The following is a 17,020-nucleotide window of genomic DNA, read 5'->3' as shown; positions in this document are numbered from 1 at the left end:
TTGCAAATGATATATATGCAATTGCTTTATATTCATAAATGAAATTCTTATTACTAATAACTTTAACAACATCTTTTCTGAGGAATAGTATCCCTCTCGAGATATGGCAGGTTCTCACTATCTCTAATTTCCGGAAACAGTTGCAAGACATTAAAAGTTCTGGCAGGCTCTCTCAGCTGGATAAACGGGTCTTGACCGCTTGTTCGGGTTTCAGTCTTGTTTTAAATGTGTTTGTTATTGTTTTGTGCTTTTAACTGTCTTTAATCAGCTAATGTGTAACTCGCCTTGAGACAGTGGCAATTAAATCTCGGGTGATAATGATGAGAATGTCTGTTGTCTTGGACACGGTGACTGATAAACAGGAACGGTTTTCGTTGTTAACTGTGTACAGAGCAATCTAGCCTGCATTGCTGTTTGGTGCTATGGTGTCCATTTGCGTGTTTTTATAACTCTCAATAGAGAAATCTGAGGGCTCCCTTGGACAAAAAACAAGGACACCAGCCAGGAATACCAGAGCAAAACAGCAGCCAGTAGGCTTGGACTTGGTTGAAGACTGTCGCCACAGGACTCCCACCTGCCACCAGGTGGAACAAGATGGAAGCCCCGAATAAAAGAGAACCCAAACTTTTATTAACTGCTCATCCCCATGTTAAAGGTAAAGGTAAAGGTACCCCTGCCCATACGGGCCAGTCTTGTCAGACTCTGGGGTTGTGCGCCCATCTCACTTAAGAGGCCAGGGGCCAGCGCTGTCCGGAGACACTTCCGGGTCACGTGGCCAGCGTGACATCGCTGCTCTGGCGAGCCAGAGCCGCACACGGAAACGCCGTTTACCTTCCCGCTGGTAAGCGGTCCCTATTTATCTACTTGCACCCGGAGGTGCTTTCGAACTGCTAGGTTGGCAGGCGCTGGGACCGAGCAGCGGGAGCGCACCCCGCCGCAGGGATTCGAACCGCCGACCTTTCGATCGGCAAGTCCTAGGCGCTGAGGCTTTAACCCACAGCGCCACCTGCGTCCCTCATCCCCATGTTACTGCATCACTAATACATCACGGTTACATCATGAAAGGGGAGGTCTGGTGGCAGTAATCTGAGCATCCTGGACCCTGCCCCATGGTTCTCCTTGCCCTCCACCAAACATCCGTCAAGTGAAGTAAAAGAGATATTTACATTTCCCTGTTTCCCAGCCAAGTTAATCACACCCTTTTGTCTTCATCTGGGGTTGCTATTTCTGTCTGGCACTCAGGTATCAAGATACCAGGAATTATCACTCAGGCAGAGGGGCTGCTGAGTAGCTGAGCTCACATGTCTATATGAATTTCTGAAGTTTTCCCAGTGAGCCAGTAAAGGTAAAAGGACCCCTGACCATTAGGTCCAGACGTGGCCAACTCCGGGATTGCGGTGCTCATCTCGCTTTATTGGCCAAGGGAGCCGGCGTACAACATCCGGGTCATGTGGCCAGCATGAATAAGCCGCTTCTGGCGAACCAGAGCAGCACACGGAAACGCCGTTTCCCTTCCCGCCGGAGCGGTACCTATTTATCTACTTGCACATTGACGTGCTTTTGAACTGCTAGGTTGGCACAGTGATCCAGTACATAGATGCATTTATCAGTGAATTCTTCCATTTGGTATTGTGCAGCAAAGGCCCTTGGAATAGATAGGAAGAAACTGCGATGAAGTGTTTTGTGGGGGCAAATCACAAAAGTCACAAAAGCGATTGTGCTAGTTTTGGTAGTGGGCTGCATGTGCATGATGATATCTGCTGGAGGGGCAACACCCCCCCCCCAGCCTATACATAAATTCCTGCAACGTATTGCACTGCCCTGTGGTCGTTGAATGAAGGGCGGTGCAGAAATTTAATAAACAGATAAAAAAAACCAGATAATCTGTGTTGTTCTGCGCCCTGTTTGATGCCAGCCTTGTCTCCTTTGCAGTTCATCATCTCCGAGAGCGACCCGGAGGAGTCTGCATGCCCGCTGGAATGTCCTCACGAACGCGGGCGCCCGGTTTGCGCCTCCGACGGAAAGCTCTACAAGTCCCCGTGCACCTTCCAGAAAGCTCGATGCCGCGAGCGTTCCCTCGAAGCCCTGCCTCGCTTCCGCTGCGGTGGGGCGGCCCACCGGGAGCCCAACTGTAGGTAGAGAAGGTTTTGGCAGCGTGGCCTAGTGGTGGGGGACTGGACAGAGGGAATCTCTTTTTATTTTATTTTTAATGTTTAAAATTTTTATTTTTTACCAACAACCAAAACACAAACAGTGAAACCCCCCAGGCGACTGATACACTGATTAAATAATCAATAATAACATATTCAAATCAACCATAGGTACAATTTTATATACGTTAATAGTTCCTGCACCCCATAGCTGTCAACCGTCCCTTATTCGGCGGCAAAGTCCCTTATCCCAGTGCTGTGTCCCGCTGCTGTCCCTTATTGATGATGTCCCTTAAATTTCCCGGGTTTCGAAGGAAGCAGCTCCTCTCCCTCCCTCTCTGCCGGTCAGGGAGGAGGGAGGCTCCAACTGTGTTGCTTGGCTGTGTTGCTCACCCAATAAGGAGTCTAAGAACGACTGGGGGGTGGAGCTTGCATGCCTTGTGGCGATCAAATTGGCCGCGTTGCCTGGGGACTCGCCTTTGCTCAGCGCTTCCCAGCGGAGAGGGGACGGTGGTTTTCCTTGCTGCATCCCCTTTGCTGGGTTGCTGCGCTGTGGGAACCACCGCTTGAGGCTTCGTTTGGCTGCTGGCTGGGCTTTCTGCCTTTGGCTCGGAGGGGCTCAGAAGTTGAACATACCTGAGCTCTGAAAATCCCTTATATTGGCTGCTGAGCCCTTATTTTCAAATCTGTAAGTTGACAGCTAGGCTCCATCCACAAGGTTTATTTAACTTTTAACATTTTAATTGCCCCAAATTGTTCAAACCCACCCAAATAATTCAAAATCTTCTCAAACCAATCCTCTTCTTTCTCACTGACCTTAAACCCATTCATTCTGTGTATCTTCACAGTTAGATATTCTAAAATTATAATATTATTCAGTTTTTTCCTCCATTGGTTCACCCCTAGCTCTTCTGCATTTTTCCATTTACTCGCTATAACTTGTCTTGCTGAAGTTACCATCAATTTTACCCATTTACATTCCTCTTTTGTTTTTAACTCGGTGCTACTCAGACTAATAAGAACCATTAATTTATATATTCCCACCTTCCTACCCACAATTCCCGATATTTCTATGCCAATCTGTTTCCAAAATTCATTAACTAATGGACAATCCCACCACATATGACTGTACATTCCCATCACTCCACATTTCCTCCCACAATTCTTACTTCCAGATTTTGTAATATGATATAACCTTTCTTAATTTGATTTTTCATAATGCTGTAAGATAAAAGAAACTAACCTAAAGGGAAAGAGAAAAATTGGAAAAAAAAACACCAAAGGAAAAACCAAAAAGTTGAAGAAAACAGGAAAAATAAAAGGGACTTCCATCTGTCCGTTACGTAAAATAATTTTTTTGAAATATTCACTCTAGGATGACATCCAACTGATCTACTTTCTGTTAGGCAATATATTCGCAATCTCCCAACTTATAAGTCTTAGATCAATTCATTTTCCTTTTAGACAAAATGTCCAGTAGGAGTTCTTTAATTGTTGTTAGAATCATAAAGTCGGGAGAGACCACGAGGGCCATCGAGTCCAACCCCCTGCCAAGCAGGAAACACCATCAGAGCACTCCTGACATATGGTTGTCAAGCCTCTGCTTAAAGACCTCCAAAGAAGGAGACTCCACCACACTCCTTGGCAGCAAATTCCACTGTCGAACAGCTCTTACTGTCAGAAAGTTCTTCCTAATGTTTAGGTGGAATCTTCTTTCTTGTAGTTTGGATCCATTGCTCCGTGTCCGCTTCTCTGGAGCAGCAGAAAACAACCTTTCTCCCTCCTCTATGTGACATCCTTTTATATATTTGAACATGGCTATCATATCACCCCTTAACCTCCTCTTCTCCAGGCTAAACATGCCCAGCTCCCTAAGCCGTTCCTCATAAGGCATCGTTTCCAGGCCTTTGACCATTTTGGTTGCCCTCCTCTGGACACGTTCCAGTTTGTCAGTGTCCTCCTTGAACTGTGGTGCCCAGAACTGGACACAGTACTCCAGGTGAGGTCTGACCAGAGCAGAATACAGTGGCACTATTACTTCCCTTGATCTAGATGCTATACTCCTATTGATGCAGCCCAGAATTGCATTGGCTTTTTTAGCTGCCGCGTCACACTGTTGGCTCATGTTGTTGTTGTTGTTGTTGTTGTTGTATTATATTGATATACTATCCTTCATCGAAAGGTCACAGGGCAGTTCCCAAGATAAAAATACAAGATAAAAACACAAATAAATAGTTAAAACAAAACCCCAAAAAAATAATACCCCCCCCAAAAGACACATTTTAAAGGCTGTAGTATATTAATCAGGATAATTAATTAATAACCATTGTTATTAATAAATTTCCACAATAGTTTTTCTCTCATCAAACTTCAGCAACAATTTCTCCTAACAAGCAGTTAATCTTTCCATTTTTGTCCACCCAAGAACCTCTCCGCTGTGATCATATATTAAAATAATATTCCCTAATGCTCTTATTCCCTAATTTTCTTATTATGTATTCATTAGTTCACGTCAAGTTCTGTATCTTCTGTTCCCGTTTCCCGTTGTATTTACCGTGGTTTTCCATCCTGGTTTCCTAAAGTTATCCCTTCCATTTATGCTTCTTCCTCATTTCGCCTCTGGGCCTGAGATCCTCCATCTTTCCCGTCCCGTGGTGAGAGAAGGGCTCTCTGTACATGCTCAGAGGTACCCTTGATGCCTCCAGCAGGCTCCATTTCTGATGCTGCGTCTTTCCTCCCGTCCAATATGCAGATACCAACCTCACTCGGTGCCAGGAGGATCGAGCGACCGCCCTCTCGCAGTCCCGGCGTCAGTCTCACGCAACCTACATCCCGGAATGCAACGAAGACGGCTCCTTCTTCCAGGTAGGACCTCCATTGTTGTTGTTTAGTCGTTTAGTTGCGTCTGACTCTTCATGACCCCATGGACCAGAGCACACCAGGCACTTCTGTCTTCCACAGCCTCCCACAGTTTGGTCAAACTCATGCTGGTAGCATCGAGAACACTGTCCCACCATCTCATCCTCTGTCGTCCCCTTCTCCTTCTGGCCTCCATCTTTCCCAACATCAGGGTCTTTTCCAGGGAGTCTTCTCTTCTCATGAGGTGGCCAAAGTCTTGGAGCCTCAGCTTCAGGATCTGTCCTTCCAGTGAGCACTCAGGGCTGATTTCCTTCAGAATGGAGAGGTCTGATCTTCTTGCAGTCCATGGGACTCTCAAGAGTCTCCTCCAGCACCAGAATTCAAAAGCATCAATTCTTCGGTGATCAGCCTTCTTTATGGTCCAGCTCTCACTTCCATACATCACTACCGGGAAAACCATAGCTTTAACTATACAGACCTTTGTCGGCAAGGTGATGTCTCTGCTTTTTAAGATGCTGTCTAGGTTTGTCATTGCTTTTCTCCCAAGAAGCAGGCGTCTTTTAATTTCATGGCTGCTGTCACCATCTGCAGTGATCATGGAGCCCAAGAAAGTAAAATCTCTCACTGCCTCCCTTTCTTCCCCTTCTATTTGCCAGGAGGTGATGGGACCAGTGGCCATGATCTTCGTTTTTTTGATGTTGAGCTCCAGACCATATTTTGCCCTCTCCTCTTTCACTCTCATTAAAAGGTTCTTTAATTCCTCCTCACTTTCTGCCATCAAGGTTGTGTCATCTGCATATCTGAGGTTGTTGATATTTCTTCCGGCAATCTTAATTCCGGCTACGGATTCATCCAGCCCAGCCTTTCGCTTGATCAATTCTGCAAATAAGTTAAATAAGCAGGGAGACAATATACAGCCTTGTCGTACGCCTTTCCCAATTTTGAACCAATCAGTTGTTCCATATCATATCTGCCATTAAAAAATAAAAAGTGTAAATTTCCTGAAATAAAAAAGGGGACTCTCCTAGGGCAGAAATGACGTTCGGGGGGAGATTTCCGAAATGTGGTGCTTTGTCCTGGATCTTAGAACGTCAATTGCTCAACAATTTTGTTTTTTTTTTTTTATAATAATTTTTATTCGTTTTTCAAATAGATAACAAAAATACCACAAAACAACATAATTTCCAGCTGATCGTTTCATACCCTTCTTTCTTTTGACTTCCCCATACCTCCCCATCCCTGCATTCTTGTTTAGTGATTCTTTAGCAACCCTTAGGTCCATTATCTTAATTCCCTTTCATAAAAGTTCCTTTAGTTTTTTTTTTTATTACTGCTGCAATTTCTTTACCTCTTACCCCCTGACATCTTAACATTCGTCAATTTTACAATTGTTCTTGAGATATATTTTAAATTTCTTCCAGTCCTCTTCCACTGTCTCTTTCCCCTGGTCACGGATTCTGCCCGTCATCTCGGCCAGTCCCATAAAGTCAATCACCTTTGTTTGCCATTCTTCCAGAGTAGGTAGTTCTTGCGTCTTCCAATACTTTGCCAGTAGAATTCTTGCTGCTGTGGTGGCATACATAAAGAAAATCCTATCCTTCTTTAACACCAATTGGCCAACCATGCCCAAGAGAAAAGCCTCTGGTTTCTTAGGAAAAGTCCACCTAAGGACCTTCTTAATTTCATTATAGATCATCTCCCAGAAAGCTTTAATCTTTGGGCAGGTCCACCAAAGGTGGTAAAAAGTGCCTTCAGTCTCATTACATTTCCAACACTTATTGTTAGGCAAATGATAAATTTTTGCAAGCTTGACTGGGGTCATGTACCACCGATAGATCATTTTCATAATATTTTCTTTTAAAGCATTACATGCAGTAAATTTGATACCGGTGGTCCATAACTGTTCCCAGTCAGCAAACATAATATCATGACCGATATCTTGTGCCCATTTAATCATAGCTGATTTCACCGTTTCATCCTGTGTATTCCATTTCAACAGCAAGTTATACATTTTTGATAAATTCTTAGTATTGGGTTCCAACAGTTCTGTTTCTAATTTTGACTTCTCTTTCTGAAATCCTATTTTTCTGTCCTGTTTAAATGTCTCATTTATCTGATGATAATGCAACCAATCTCGAACCTTAGGCTTTAGTTTCTCATAACTCTGAAGTTTCACCCTTTCACCATCATATTCTAAAATTTCATAATATTTTGGCCATTTAGAGTCCATATTAAGCTTTTTTACTTCCCTAGCTTCCATTGGTGACACCCACCTAGGGGTTTTACTTTCCAGCAGATCTTTATATCTAATCCAAACGTTATACAATGCTTTCCTTACAATATGGTTTTTAAAGCTTTTGTACACCTTTACCTTGTCATACCATAAATATGCATGCCAACCAAAACTATTGTCGTACCCTTCCAGGTCCAAAATGTCAGTGTTCTCAAGAAGTAGCCAGTGTTTCAACCAGCAGAAAGCTGCCGATTCATAGTAAAGTCTTAAGTCCGGCAGGGCAAACCCCCCTCTATCCTTTGCATCAGTTAAAATCTTAAATTTAATTCTGGGCTTTTTGCCCTGCCAGACAAATTTTGATATGTCTTTCTGCCACTTCTTGAAACAATCCATCCTGTCCAAAATCTGTAACGTCTGAAATAAAAACAGCATTCTAGGCAATACATTCATCTTAATAGTAGCAATTCGGCCTAACAAGGAAAGTTTCAACCTTGACCATATTTCCAGATCTTTCTTAACCTCTGCCCAATTGCTCAACAATTTTGGGGGTTTACTTTAAAAAAGGGGGTTTACTTTTTTACTTTAAAAAAAAAACTTCAACAATTTTGGGGTGTCCTGGTTTTTACTTTTTGAAATATGGCAACCCTGGCTATCCCCATGATCTTCAAATGTTTTGAACAGGTGTGGGGAATCTCAAGCCTGGGTAGGGGGCAAATGTGGCCCCCAGCACACTCTGTCCGGCCCCCAGGAATCCCCCTAAGCCACACCCCTCACATGTGATTCTACAATTCCAACTGTCAAAATATCAGCAAATAATAATTAAACAGAAAATTTGCTGTCTACGAATAAATTGTTAGTTAAATCATAATCTGTAAAAAAGAGAGCAAAATTACAATATATAAAATACCACAGTACACAAAGGATATATTGAACTGAGCAACAAGGCCACATAACTTACAAAAGTATTCTTTGGGGAAAACCAAGGCTGTTTAGCATGGAATTGTAGTGTGGTCAATGCGTGGTGTGCATGCAGCCCTGTACTTAGGGAACTCTGGGAATTGTAGTTCTCTGAGGGGAGGGGGGCCTCCTCACAGCTCTTGGCACCCTTAACAAACTACAGTTCCCAGGATTCTCTGGGAGGAAGCCATGACGGTTTAAAGTGGCATGATACTAGATGTGTTCCCCTGGCATGGACTCCATCTCCATTTTTGATATTATTATTATGCTATATAAATTATGTTTTTAGCGTTGTACACCTGGGATCCTCGGATAAGGGGCAGTATATAAATTGAATAAACAAATAGATAAATAATGCACATTTAAAGCTGCGTCAGGAAGTCTGTAGATACTGCTGTGGCGGGAAGATAAATGGCGTATCCGTGCGCTCTGGTTTCTGTCATGCTGTCCCGTTGCACCAGAACCGGTTTAGTCCTGCTGGCCACATGCCCCGGAAAGCTGTCTGTGGACAAACGCCGGCTCCCTCGGCCTGAAAGCGAGATGAGCGCCACAACCCCAGAGTCGCCTTTGACTGGACTTAACCGTCCAGGGGTCCTTTACCTTTTTTTACCTGTTAGAAATGCACTCACCCCTTCTGTTTCCTCCTAGGTTCAGTGCCATAAACAGACTGGCTATTGCTGGTGCTCCACACCGGAAGGGAAACCGATCAGTGGAACGTCGGTCCTCAACGAAACACCAAACTGTACAGGTATGATTCCCCACTTCTGGGTGCAGGAGACCCTGGGTTGCAACCAATAATAATAATAATTAATAATAATAATAATTTATTTATACCCTGCCCATCTGGCTGGGTTTCCCCAGCCACTCTGGGAGGCTTCCAACAAAATATTAAAATACAATAGTCCGTCGAACATTAAAAGCTTCCCTAAACAGGGCTGCCTTCAGATGTCCTCTAAAAGTCACAGAGTTGTTTATTTCCTTGACATTTGATGGGAGGGTGTTCCACAGGGAGTCACTACCAAGAAGGCTCTCTGCCTGGTTCCCTGTAACTTGGCTTCTCGCAGCGAGGGAACCACCAGAATGCCCTCGGTGCTGGACCTCAGTGTCCAGGCTGAATGATGGGGGTGGAGACGCTCCTTCAGGTATACCGGGTCTTTGAGGCTGTTTAGGGCTTTAAAGGTCAGCACCAACACTTTGAATTGTGCTCGGAAACATACTGGGAGCCAATGCAGGTCTTTCAAGACCGGCGTTATGTGGTCTCGGCGGCCGCTCCCAGTCACCAGTCTAGCTGCCGCATTCTGGATTGATTGCAGTTTCCGGGTCACCTTCAAAGGTAGCCCCACGTAGAGCGCATTGCAGTAGTCCAGGCAAGAGATAACTAGAACATGCACCACTCTGGCGAGACAGTCTGCGGGCAGGTAGGGTCTCAGCCTGCGTACCAGATGGAGCTGGTAAACAGCTGCCCTGGACACAGAATTGATCTGCGCCTCCATGGACAGCTGTGAGTCCAGAATGACTCCCAGGCTACGCACCTGGTCCTTCAGGGGCACAGTTACCCCATTCAGGACCAGGGAGTCCTCCACACCTGCCCGCCTCCTGTCCCCCCAAAACAGTACTTCCGTCTTGTCAGGATTCAACCTCAATCAGTTACCCATTACAACCCCCTCCTTCTTTGTCAGGTAGGAAACATGGGCATCTGCAGAGATCTGTCCATAGCGAGAAATAAATCACTGGAAATGGGGAGGTGGCTGGTTGCTAACAAAAACATGAGAAGATTTGTGCCTGTGTATTTTGCCTCATACTGTATCTTGGTTTCCACAAGTGCTAGAAACTTGTGTGATTTTTTTCATGAAAGCTAGGAATCTGGGAGTTGCAGTTCATCTAGGGCAGGGGTAGGCAACCTAAGGCCTGTGGGCCCGATCCGGCCCAATCGCCTTCTAAATCCAGTCTGCGGACGGTCTGGGAATCAGTGTGTTTTTACATGAGTAGAATGTGTCCTTTTATTTAAAATGCATCTCTGGGTTATTTGTGGGGCCTGCCTGGTGTTTTTACATAAGTAGAATGGGTGTGTTTATTTAAAATGCATCTCTGGCTTATTTGTGGGGCATAGGAATTCGTTCATTTTTGTTTGTTTCAAAATATAGTCCGGGCCCCCACATGGTCTGAGGGACAGTGGACTGGGCCACGGCTGAAAAAGATTGCTGACCCCTGATCTAGGGGGTGCAAGTGATTTCCCTTGTTCCTGCCACGGACGCTCATGGAAAGAAGGTTGAGGGAGGTGCTTCTGCATTTTTTTAACTCGCAGAAATCCAACTGGGGAAGCTTTTCCTGGCGCAGATTCCCACTCACTCAGTTTCAGTTTTAAGCTGAAAGAATAGCGTCCGCCACCCAAAAACAGTAGGTGATCCATGTTATGTACTGAAGTTCTCACCCTGAGCCAGCAGGGGGATACTGTAGATAGTTTTCACTCAGGTCCACATATGCAAATAAGGAATTGAAAGTGACGTTCAGTGATTGGCTAGTGACAGAAAGTTGTTACTGTTGCGTTGTAGTGGAGCTCTATATAAGCAGACTGACTGAGCCCTTCAGTTCAGTTCTGTTCTGGCCTGTGAATAAACAAGAGCTGTTTGAAGAATCGCTGTGTTGTCTGATATGTTCACCCACAATTTAACAATCCAGATTAGAGCCGAGGGGACCTGAAACACAAAACAGGACCTATTGATGACTTATTTTTTAATTTTTTAAAACCCTGCCTATTTCTGTCCCCCTCTTTCTCTAGGGTCCTACACGGTGAGGACATCGTGGCCAGACCCCAACTCATCTCGGAAAGGTAAGGCTGCCCCCTTCTCCCCGATCCTCTCCCCCAATTGCACACCCCACACCTCGGCCGGAAAAATTCTACCTAAGGGGATAACGTTTTAAAATCCCGACCTACAGAGCTATGGGGTGGACCGTGGCTCGGGGAGGGGAGGGCTGTAGAAGGTCTGCTTCAGGTCCCGAGTTCGAATCCTGACATCTCCAGATAAGGCTGGTACAGAATCCGGCCCCTAACCCTGGAGAGCTATTGTCAGTTAGTGTAGACAATCATCTGACTCAATAGAGGACAGCTTCCTATTTTCCTACTCCCTAATCTCCAACATAGGTTTTAGGGTCCCTTAAGGACGCGGGTGGCACTGTGGTCTAAACCACAGAGCCTTGGACTTGCAGATCAGAAGGCCGGCGGTTCGAATCCCCGCGACAGGGTGAGCTCCCGTTGCTCGATCCCTGCTCCTGCCAACCTAGCAGTTCGAAAACACGTCAAAGTGCAAGTAGATAAATAGGTACCGCTCCAGCAGGAAGGTAAATGGCGTTTCCGTGCGCTGCTCTGGTTCGCCAGAAGCGGCTTAGTCATGCTGGCCACATGACCCGGAAGCTGTACGCCGGCTCCCTCAGCCAATAAAGCAAGATGAGCACCGCAACCCCAGAGTCGGCCACGACTGGACCTAATGGTCAGGGGTCCCTTTACCTTTACGGAAGGAAGGGTGCTCCATCTGCAGGCAGGTGTGGGTACTGCACATCCACTTCTGTGACTACAGTTGCTCTCCGCCCCCACTGGCCCAAGAAGGTCAGAAGGCAGAGCCCGGAGTCCTGGGTTCCATTTCCAGCCGTGGGAGAGGGGTGGGTTAAATAGATGGAACTTGGAGGGACGTTATTACTAAGAAGAGGACCAAGCCCAGTTGTCACATTCCACTCCTCCGTTTCTGCCCCTCGGCAGGCAGAAATCCAACAGGTTCAGCTCCCTGCATGTTTTGGATTTCCGCCTCTCCCGAGGCATGAATCCTCCACCAAATACCGTATTTTTTGCTCTATAAGACTCACTTTTTCCCTCCCAAAAAGTAAGGGGAAATGTGTGTGCGTCTTATGGAGCGAATGCAGGCTGTGCAGCTATCCCAGAAGCCAGAACAGCAAGAGGGAGCGCTGCTTTCACTGCGCAGCGATCCCTCTTGCTGTTCTGGCTTGTGAGATTCAGAATATTATTTTTTCTTGTTTTCCTCCTCCAAAAACTAGGTGCGTCTTATGGTCTGGTGCGTCTTATAGAGCGAAAAATACGGTAATCACCTTAATAATAACCCCAGACTCTGACCCTCCTGTAGCTCTGAACTCCACCGCTCTTTGGACAGAGTAGATGACATTAAAACCTCTGTAATAGTTGCCTTCGAACTCTTTTCCTCCCTGAACGCAGAAGACGGCACCAAGCCCCGGCCCACCCAGCCAAGCCCCTTCCCCCACAAGCAGGAAGGTAAGTGGCTCTCCTCTTGTGTAACCGCCCCCCCATCATCTCCCGAAAATCCGCTTCCCCGCTCCAGCGGTGAGCAGCTTGGCCTATTGGTTGCACTATGACAAATGTGTTGACTCCTTTGACCCTCCAGGTGTTGACGAACTACAATTCCCATCACCCCGGCCATTGGCTTGCTGGGGCTGATGGGAGTTGTAGTGAACCTTGTAGGGTCAAAGGTTCCCCACATATGAAAGGTGGTATGTACAGAAGTTCTCACCCTGGGCCAGCAGGGGGATACTGTAGATAGTTCAGGTCCACATATGCAAATAAGGGATCGAAAGTGACGTTCAGTGATTGGATAGTTACAGAAAGTTGTTACTGTTGTGTTGTAGTCGAGTTCTATATAAGCAGGCTGGCTGAACCCTTCAGTTCAGTTCTGTTCTGGCCTGTGAATAAACAAGAGCTGTTTGGAGAATCGCTGTGTCTTCTGATATGTTCACCCACAACTTAACAAAAGGCTTGTGATATGATGTGCTGAAATAGCTCAATTGGTTAGAGGGATGTTGATGACAAAGCCAAGGCTGTAGGTCTTAGGGTCCCTTCCATCTCTAAGATTCTATGATTGTTAGAACCCAAAATGGTGGAAGAGCTCCTTCTCTCTCATATACACAAAAGCCATACATTGAAAACACCAAGAAAAAAGCACACCAAAAACTCAGGCCAATGTAAGTTTCAATAGTGGGCGTGGTCCCTACTCACAAACCAATAGTAACAAAAGCAACATTTATCTTGAGCTTTTCTGTGCACACGTTGATCTACTCACACTTAGTTGTTATCCCCGAGAAACATAGAAAATGTTGTTGTTCTTTAGGCATTTAGTCATGTCCGCCTCTTCGTGACCCCCTGGACCAGAGCACGCCAGGCACTCCTGTCTTCCACTCCCTCCCACAGTTTGGTCAAACTCATGCTGGTAGCTTCGAGAACACTGTCCCTCCATCTCGTCCTCTGTCGTCCCCTTCTCCTTATGTCCTCCATCTTTCCCAACATCAGGGTCTTTTCCAGGGAGTCTTCTCTTCTCATGAGGTGGCCAAAGTATTGGAGCCTCAGCTTCAGGATCTGTCCTTCCAGTGAGCACTCAGGGCTGATTTCCGTAAGAATGGAGAGGTTTGATCTTCTTCCAGTCCACGGGACTCTCAAGAGTCTCCTCCAGCACCATCATTCAAAAGCATCAATTCTTCGGCGATCAGCCTTCTTTATGGTCCAGCTCTCACTTCCATACATCACTACTGGGAAAACCATAGCTTTAACTATACGGACCTTTGTTGGCAAGGTGATGTCTCTGCTTTTTAAGATGCTGTCTAGGCCTGTCATTGCCCTTCTCCCAAGAAGCAGGCGTCTTTTAATTTCGTGGCTGCTGTCACCATCTGCAGTGATCATGGAGCCCAAGAAAGTAGAAAATAACAGGATATATTTATCCAAAAGTCTTCAAACTTACATGACCCTTTAAAAATTAGCTGATGAAGGTGAATACATCGAAACAGGGCCTTGTCTTGGTTTCTAATCCTGGTTTCTGACTTCTGCTCTGTGATTGAAACTGAGTCTCCATCTGCAAGCTGATAAATTATAAGGATCAACATTATCGTCGAGTTAAAAAGAAAAAATATTTGTAACGAATTATTGTGTTATATATATCTTTGTGAGTTTGTAATCTCTGTTAGAGTTTGTGATCTCTATTTGAGTTTGTAATCCTTGTCAGAGTACATCGTTTTGAATGGATTAGTTGTTGTTTTTAAAATAATTTTTATTGAATGGTTTTGTTTCAAAAAACAATACAGCCATACTACCACTAAATATAATTAAGAAATAAAAATTACATACATCGATATTTAGTTTGTTATTTACCATCTTATTTCCTCCCAAACATTGCATACAACAACACACATATGTGCAGACACCCACACACCCACACCCACACAGAAAATGATAATAGTGAAAGTAAATATTTTTCCCCCTTTTATCTTCCAAAATCTTTTCTTCAACTTTGACTTCCTGTCAAGTCCCTTTGCATATGTTTTATCTTACATTTGAATGTACACAAAACAATAAACCTTTCTATATAATTTTTCTAATACATTCTGAAAACATAATAAATCCTTAATTGTAGTCCACCTCCTTTTAGTTCCTTTATGACTCGAATGCTAGCACGGAGTCAAAACTATTACTGTATTTTTGAACATATTTTTTATAAACATCCCATTTTTTCGCTAATTTTTGCTTTGAGTTTCCTCTGAGTTTCCTAGTCAGTTGAGCCGTCTCCACCAATTCCTGGAGCCTCGTGATCTTTCCATCCCTTGGCCACAAGTATACGAGCCGCTGCGGTTGCATACAAAAATACCTCTCTTAGATTTTTTGGGATCTCTTTATCTAAAATACTTAATAGAAATGCCTCTGGTTTTTTGGTAAAAGTTATCCCCATCATCTTTTTTAATTCATCGTATAATTCCCCCCAAAAAATCTTAATCTTTCCACACGTCCACCACATGTGGATCATATCACCGTTGTTTCCTCCACATCTCCAACAAGCATTCACCAAATTATTATACATTCTTGATAATCTGGAAGGATTTTCAACATGTTCTCTCTTATATTATAAAATGGTAAAGGTACCCCTGCCCGTATCGTCCAGTCTTGACAGACTCTGGGGTTGTGCGCCCATCTCACTCTAGAGGCCGGGAGCCAGCGCTATCCGCAGACACTTCCGGGTCACGTGGCCAGCGTGACGAAGCTGCTCTGGCGAGCCAGCACCAGCGCAGCACACGGAAACGCCTTTTACCTTCCCGCTGGTAAGCGGTCCCTATTTATCTACTTGCACCCGAGGGTGCTTTCGAACTGCTAGGTTGGCAGGCGCTGGGACCGAACGACGGGAGCGCACCCCACCGCGGGGATTCGAACCGCCGACCATGCGATCAGCAAGTCCTAGGCGCTGAGGTTTTACCCACAGCGCCACCCGCGTCCTCTTATGTTATAGCTGGCTGTAAATTTCAAATTTACCTTCCATCATACGTTTTCCCAGTCTCTTAGCATAATTGGACGGCTCACATCTTGGGCCCACTTTATCATTGAAGCCTTAACCTCCTCATCCATTGAATGCATTAGTTTTTGTGACTATTGACTATTGATTTGTGAGTAGGGATCACTCCCACTATTGAAACTTACATTGGCCTGAGTTCTTGGTGTGCTTTTTTCTTGGTATATTTAATACATTGAAAACACGCCTGCCCCCCACAAGAATTCTGGGAACTATTTATTTACTTCTTTATTTATTGCATCCACAAACCAGCTTTTCCTCCAAACTCAGGGTGGCGAAGGTGATTCTCTTCATTTAAGGCCCACAACAACCCAGCGAGGTAGATTAGGCTAAAAGACAGCAACTGGCCCCAGGTCCCCCAGCAAACTTTATTAAATAATAATAATAATAATAATAATAATAATAATAATAATAATAATAATAATTATAATAATAATTATAATTATAATTTATTATTTATACCCCGCCCATCTGGCTGAGTTTCCCCAGCCACTCCCAATCAAGTGTTAAAAACAGTACAGCGTTAAATATTAAAAACTTCCCTAAACGGGACTGCCTTCAGATGTCTTTTAAAAAGAAGATAGCTGCTTATTTCCTTCATATCTGAAGGGAGGGCGTTCCACAGCTCGGGTGCCACTACCGAGAAGGCCCTCTGCCTGGTTCCCTGTAACCTTACTTCTCGCAATGAGGGAACCGCCAGAAGACCCTCGGCGCTGGATCTCAGTGTCCGGGGTGAACGATGGGGGTGGAGACGCTCCTTCAGGTATACTGGGCCAAGGCCATTTAGGGCTTTCAAGGTCAGCACCAACACTTTGAAGTGTGCTCGGAAACATACTGGGAGCCAATGCAAATCTCTCAGGACTGGTGTTATATGGTCTCGGCGGCCGCTCCCAGTCACCAGTCTAGCTGCCACATTCTGGATTAATTGCAGTTTCCGGGTCACCTTCAAAGGTATGAATGGGGATTTGAACCCCGTTCTCCCAGGTCCTAGAACAACACTCTAACCACTGCACTACATTGTCTGCCCTAAATGGCCTCGGTCCAGTATACCTGAAGGAGCGTCTCCACCCCCATCATTCTGCCCGGACGCTGAGGTCCAGCGCCGAGGGCCTTCTGGCGGTTCCCTCATTGCGAGAAGCAAAGCTACAGGGAACCAGGCAGAGGGCCTTCTCGGTGGTGGCGCCCGCCCTGTGGAACGCCCTTCCAGCAGATGTCAAAGCGATAAACAACTACCTGACATTCAGAAGACATCGTAAGGCAGCCCTGTTCGGGGAAGTTTTTAATGTGTGATATTTTACTGTATTTTTGGTTTCCATGGAAGCCGCCCAGAGTGGCTGGGGAGGCCCAGCCAGATGGGCGGAGTATAAATAATAAAAAATTATTATTATTATTATTATTATTATTATTATTATTATTATTATGTCTGTAGTTTACCCCATCGTAGAGCTACGATTTCCAGCATCCGTCGCAAACAA

General features: G+C 45.1%; 1 protein-coding gene across 2 annotated transcripts in view; it reads left to right on the top strand.

The window, feature by feature from the left end:
* LOC307221223 (SPARC-related modular calcium-binding protein 1-like) overlaps positions 1-17,020 on the top strand; it is a 70,126-nt gene that overhangs the window by 38,979 nt on the left and 14,127 nt on the right. The window contains exons 2-6 of one of the 2 annotated variants that reach the window (XM_079985609.1): positions 1,933-2,131; positions 4,903-5,015; positions 8,848-8,947; positions 10,979-11,029; positions 12,389-12,478. In XM_079985609.1, coding sequence (XP_079841735.1) covers positions 1,933-2,131; positions 4,903-5,015; positions 8,848-8,947; positions 10,979-11,029; positions 12,389-12,478 — 553 coding nt within the window. The remainder of the gene's footprint in view (positions 1-1,932; positions 2,132-4,902; positions 5,016-8,847; positions 8,948-10,978; positions 11,030-12,388; positions 12,479-17,020) is intronic. The other variant, XM_079985610.1, reaches the window with a different exon arrangement.

This window comes from Podarcis cretensis, assembly GCF_951804945.1.
Source record: "Podarcis cretensis genome assembly, chromosome: 8".
Taxonomy (NCBI): domain Eukaryota; kingdom Metazoa; phylum Chordata; class Lepidosauria; order Squamata; family Lacertidae; genus Podarcis; species Podarcis cretensis.
This window is presented reverse-complemented; position numbering and strand designations above follow the sequence as displayed.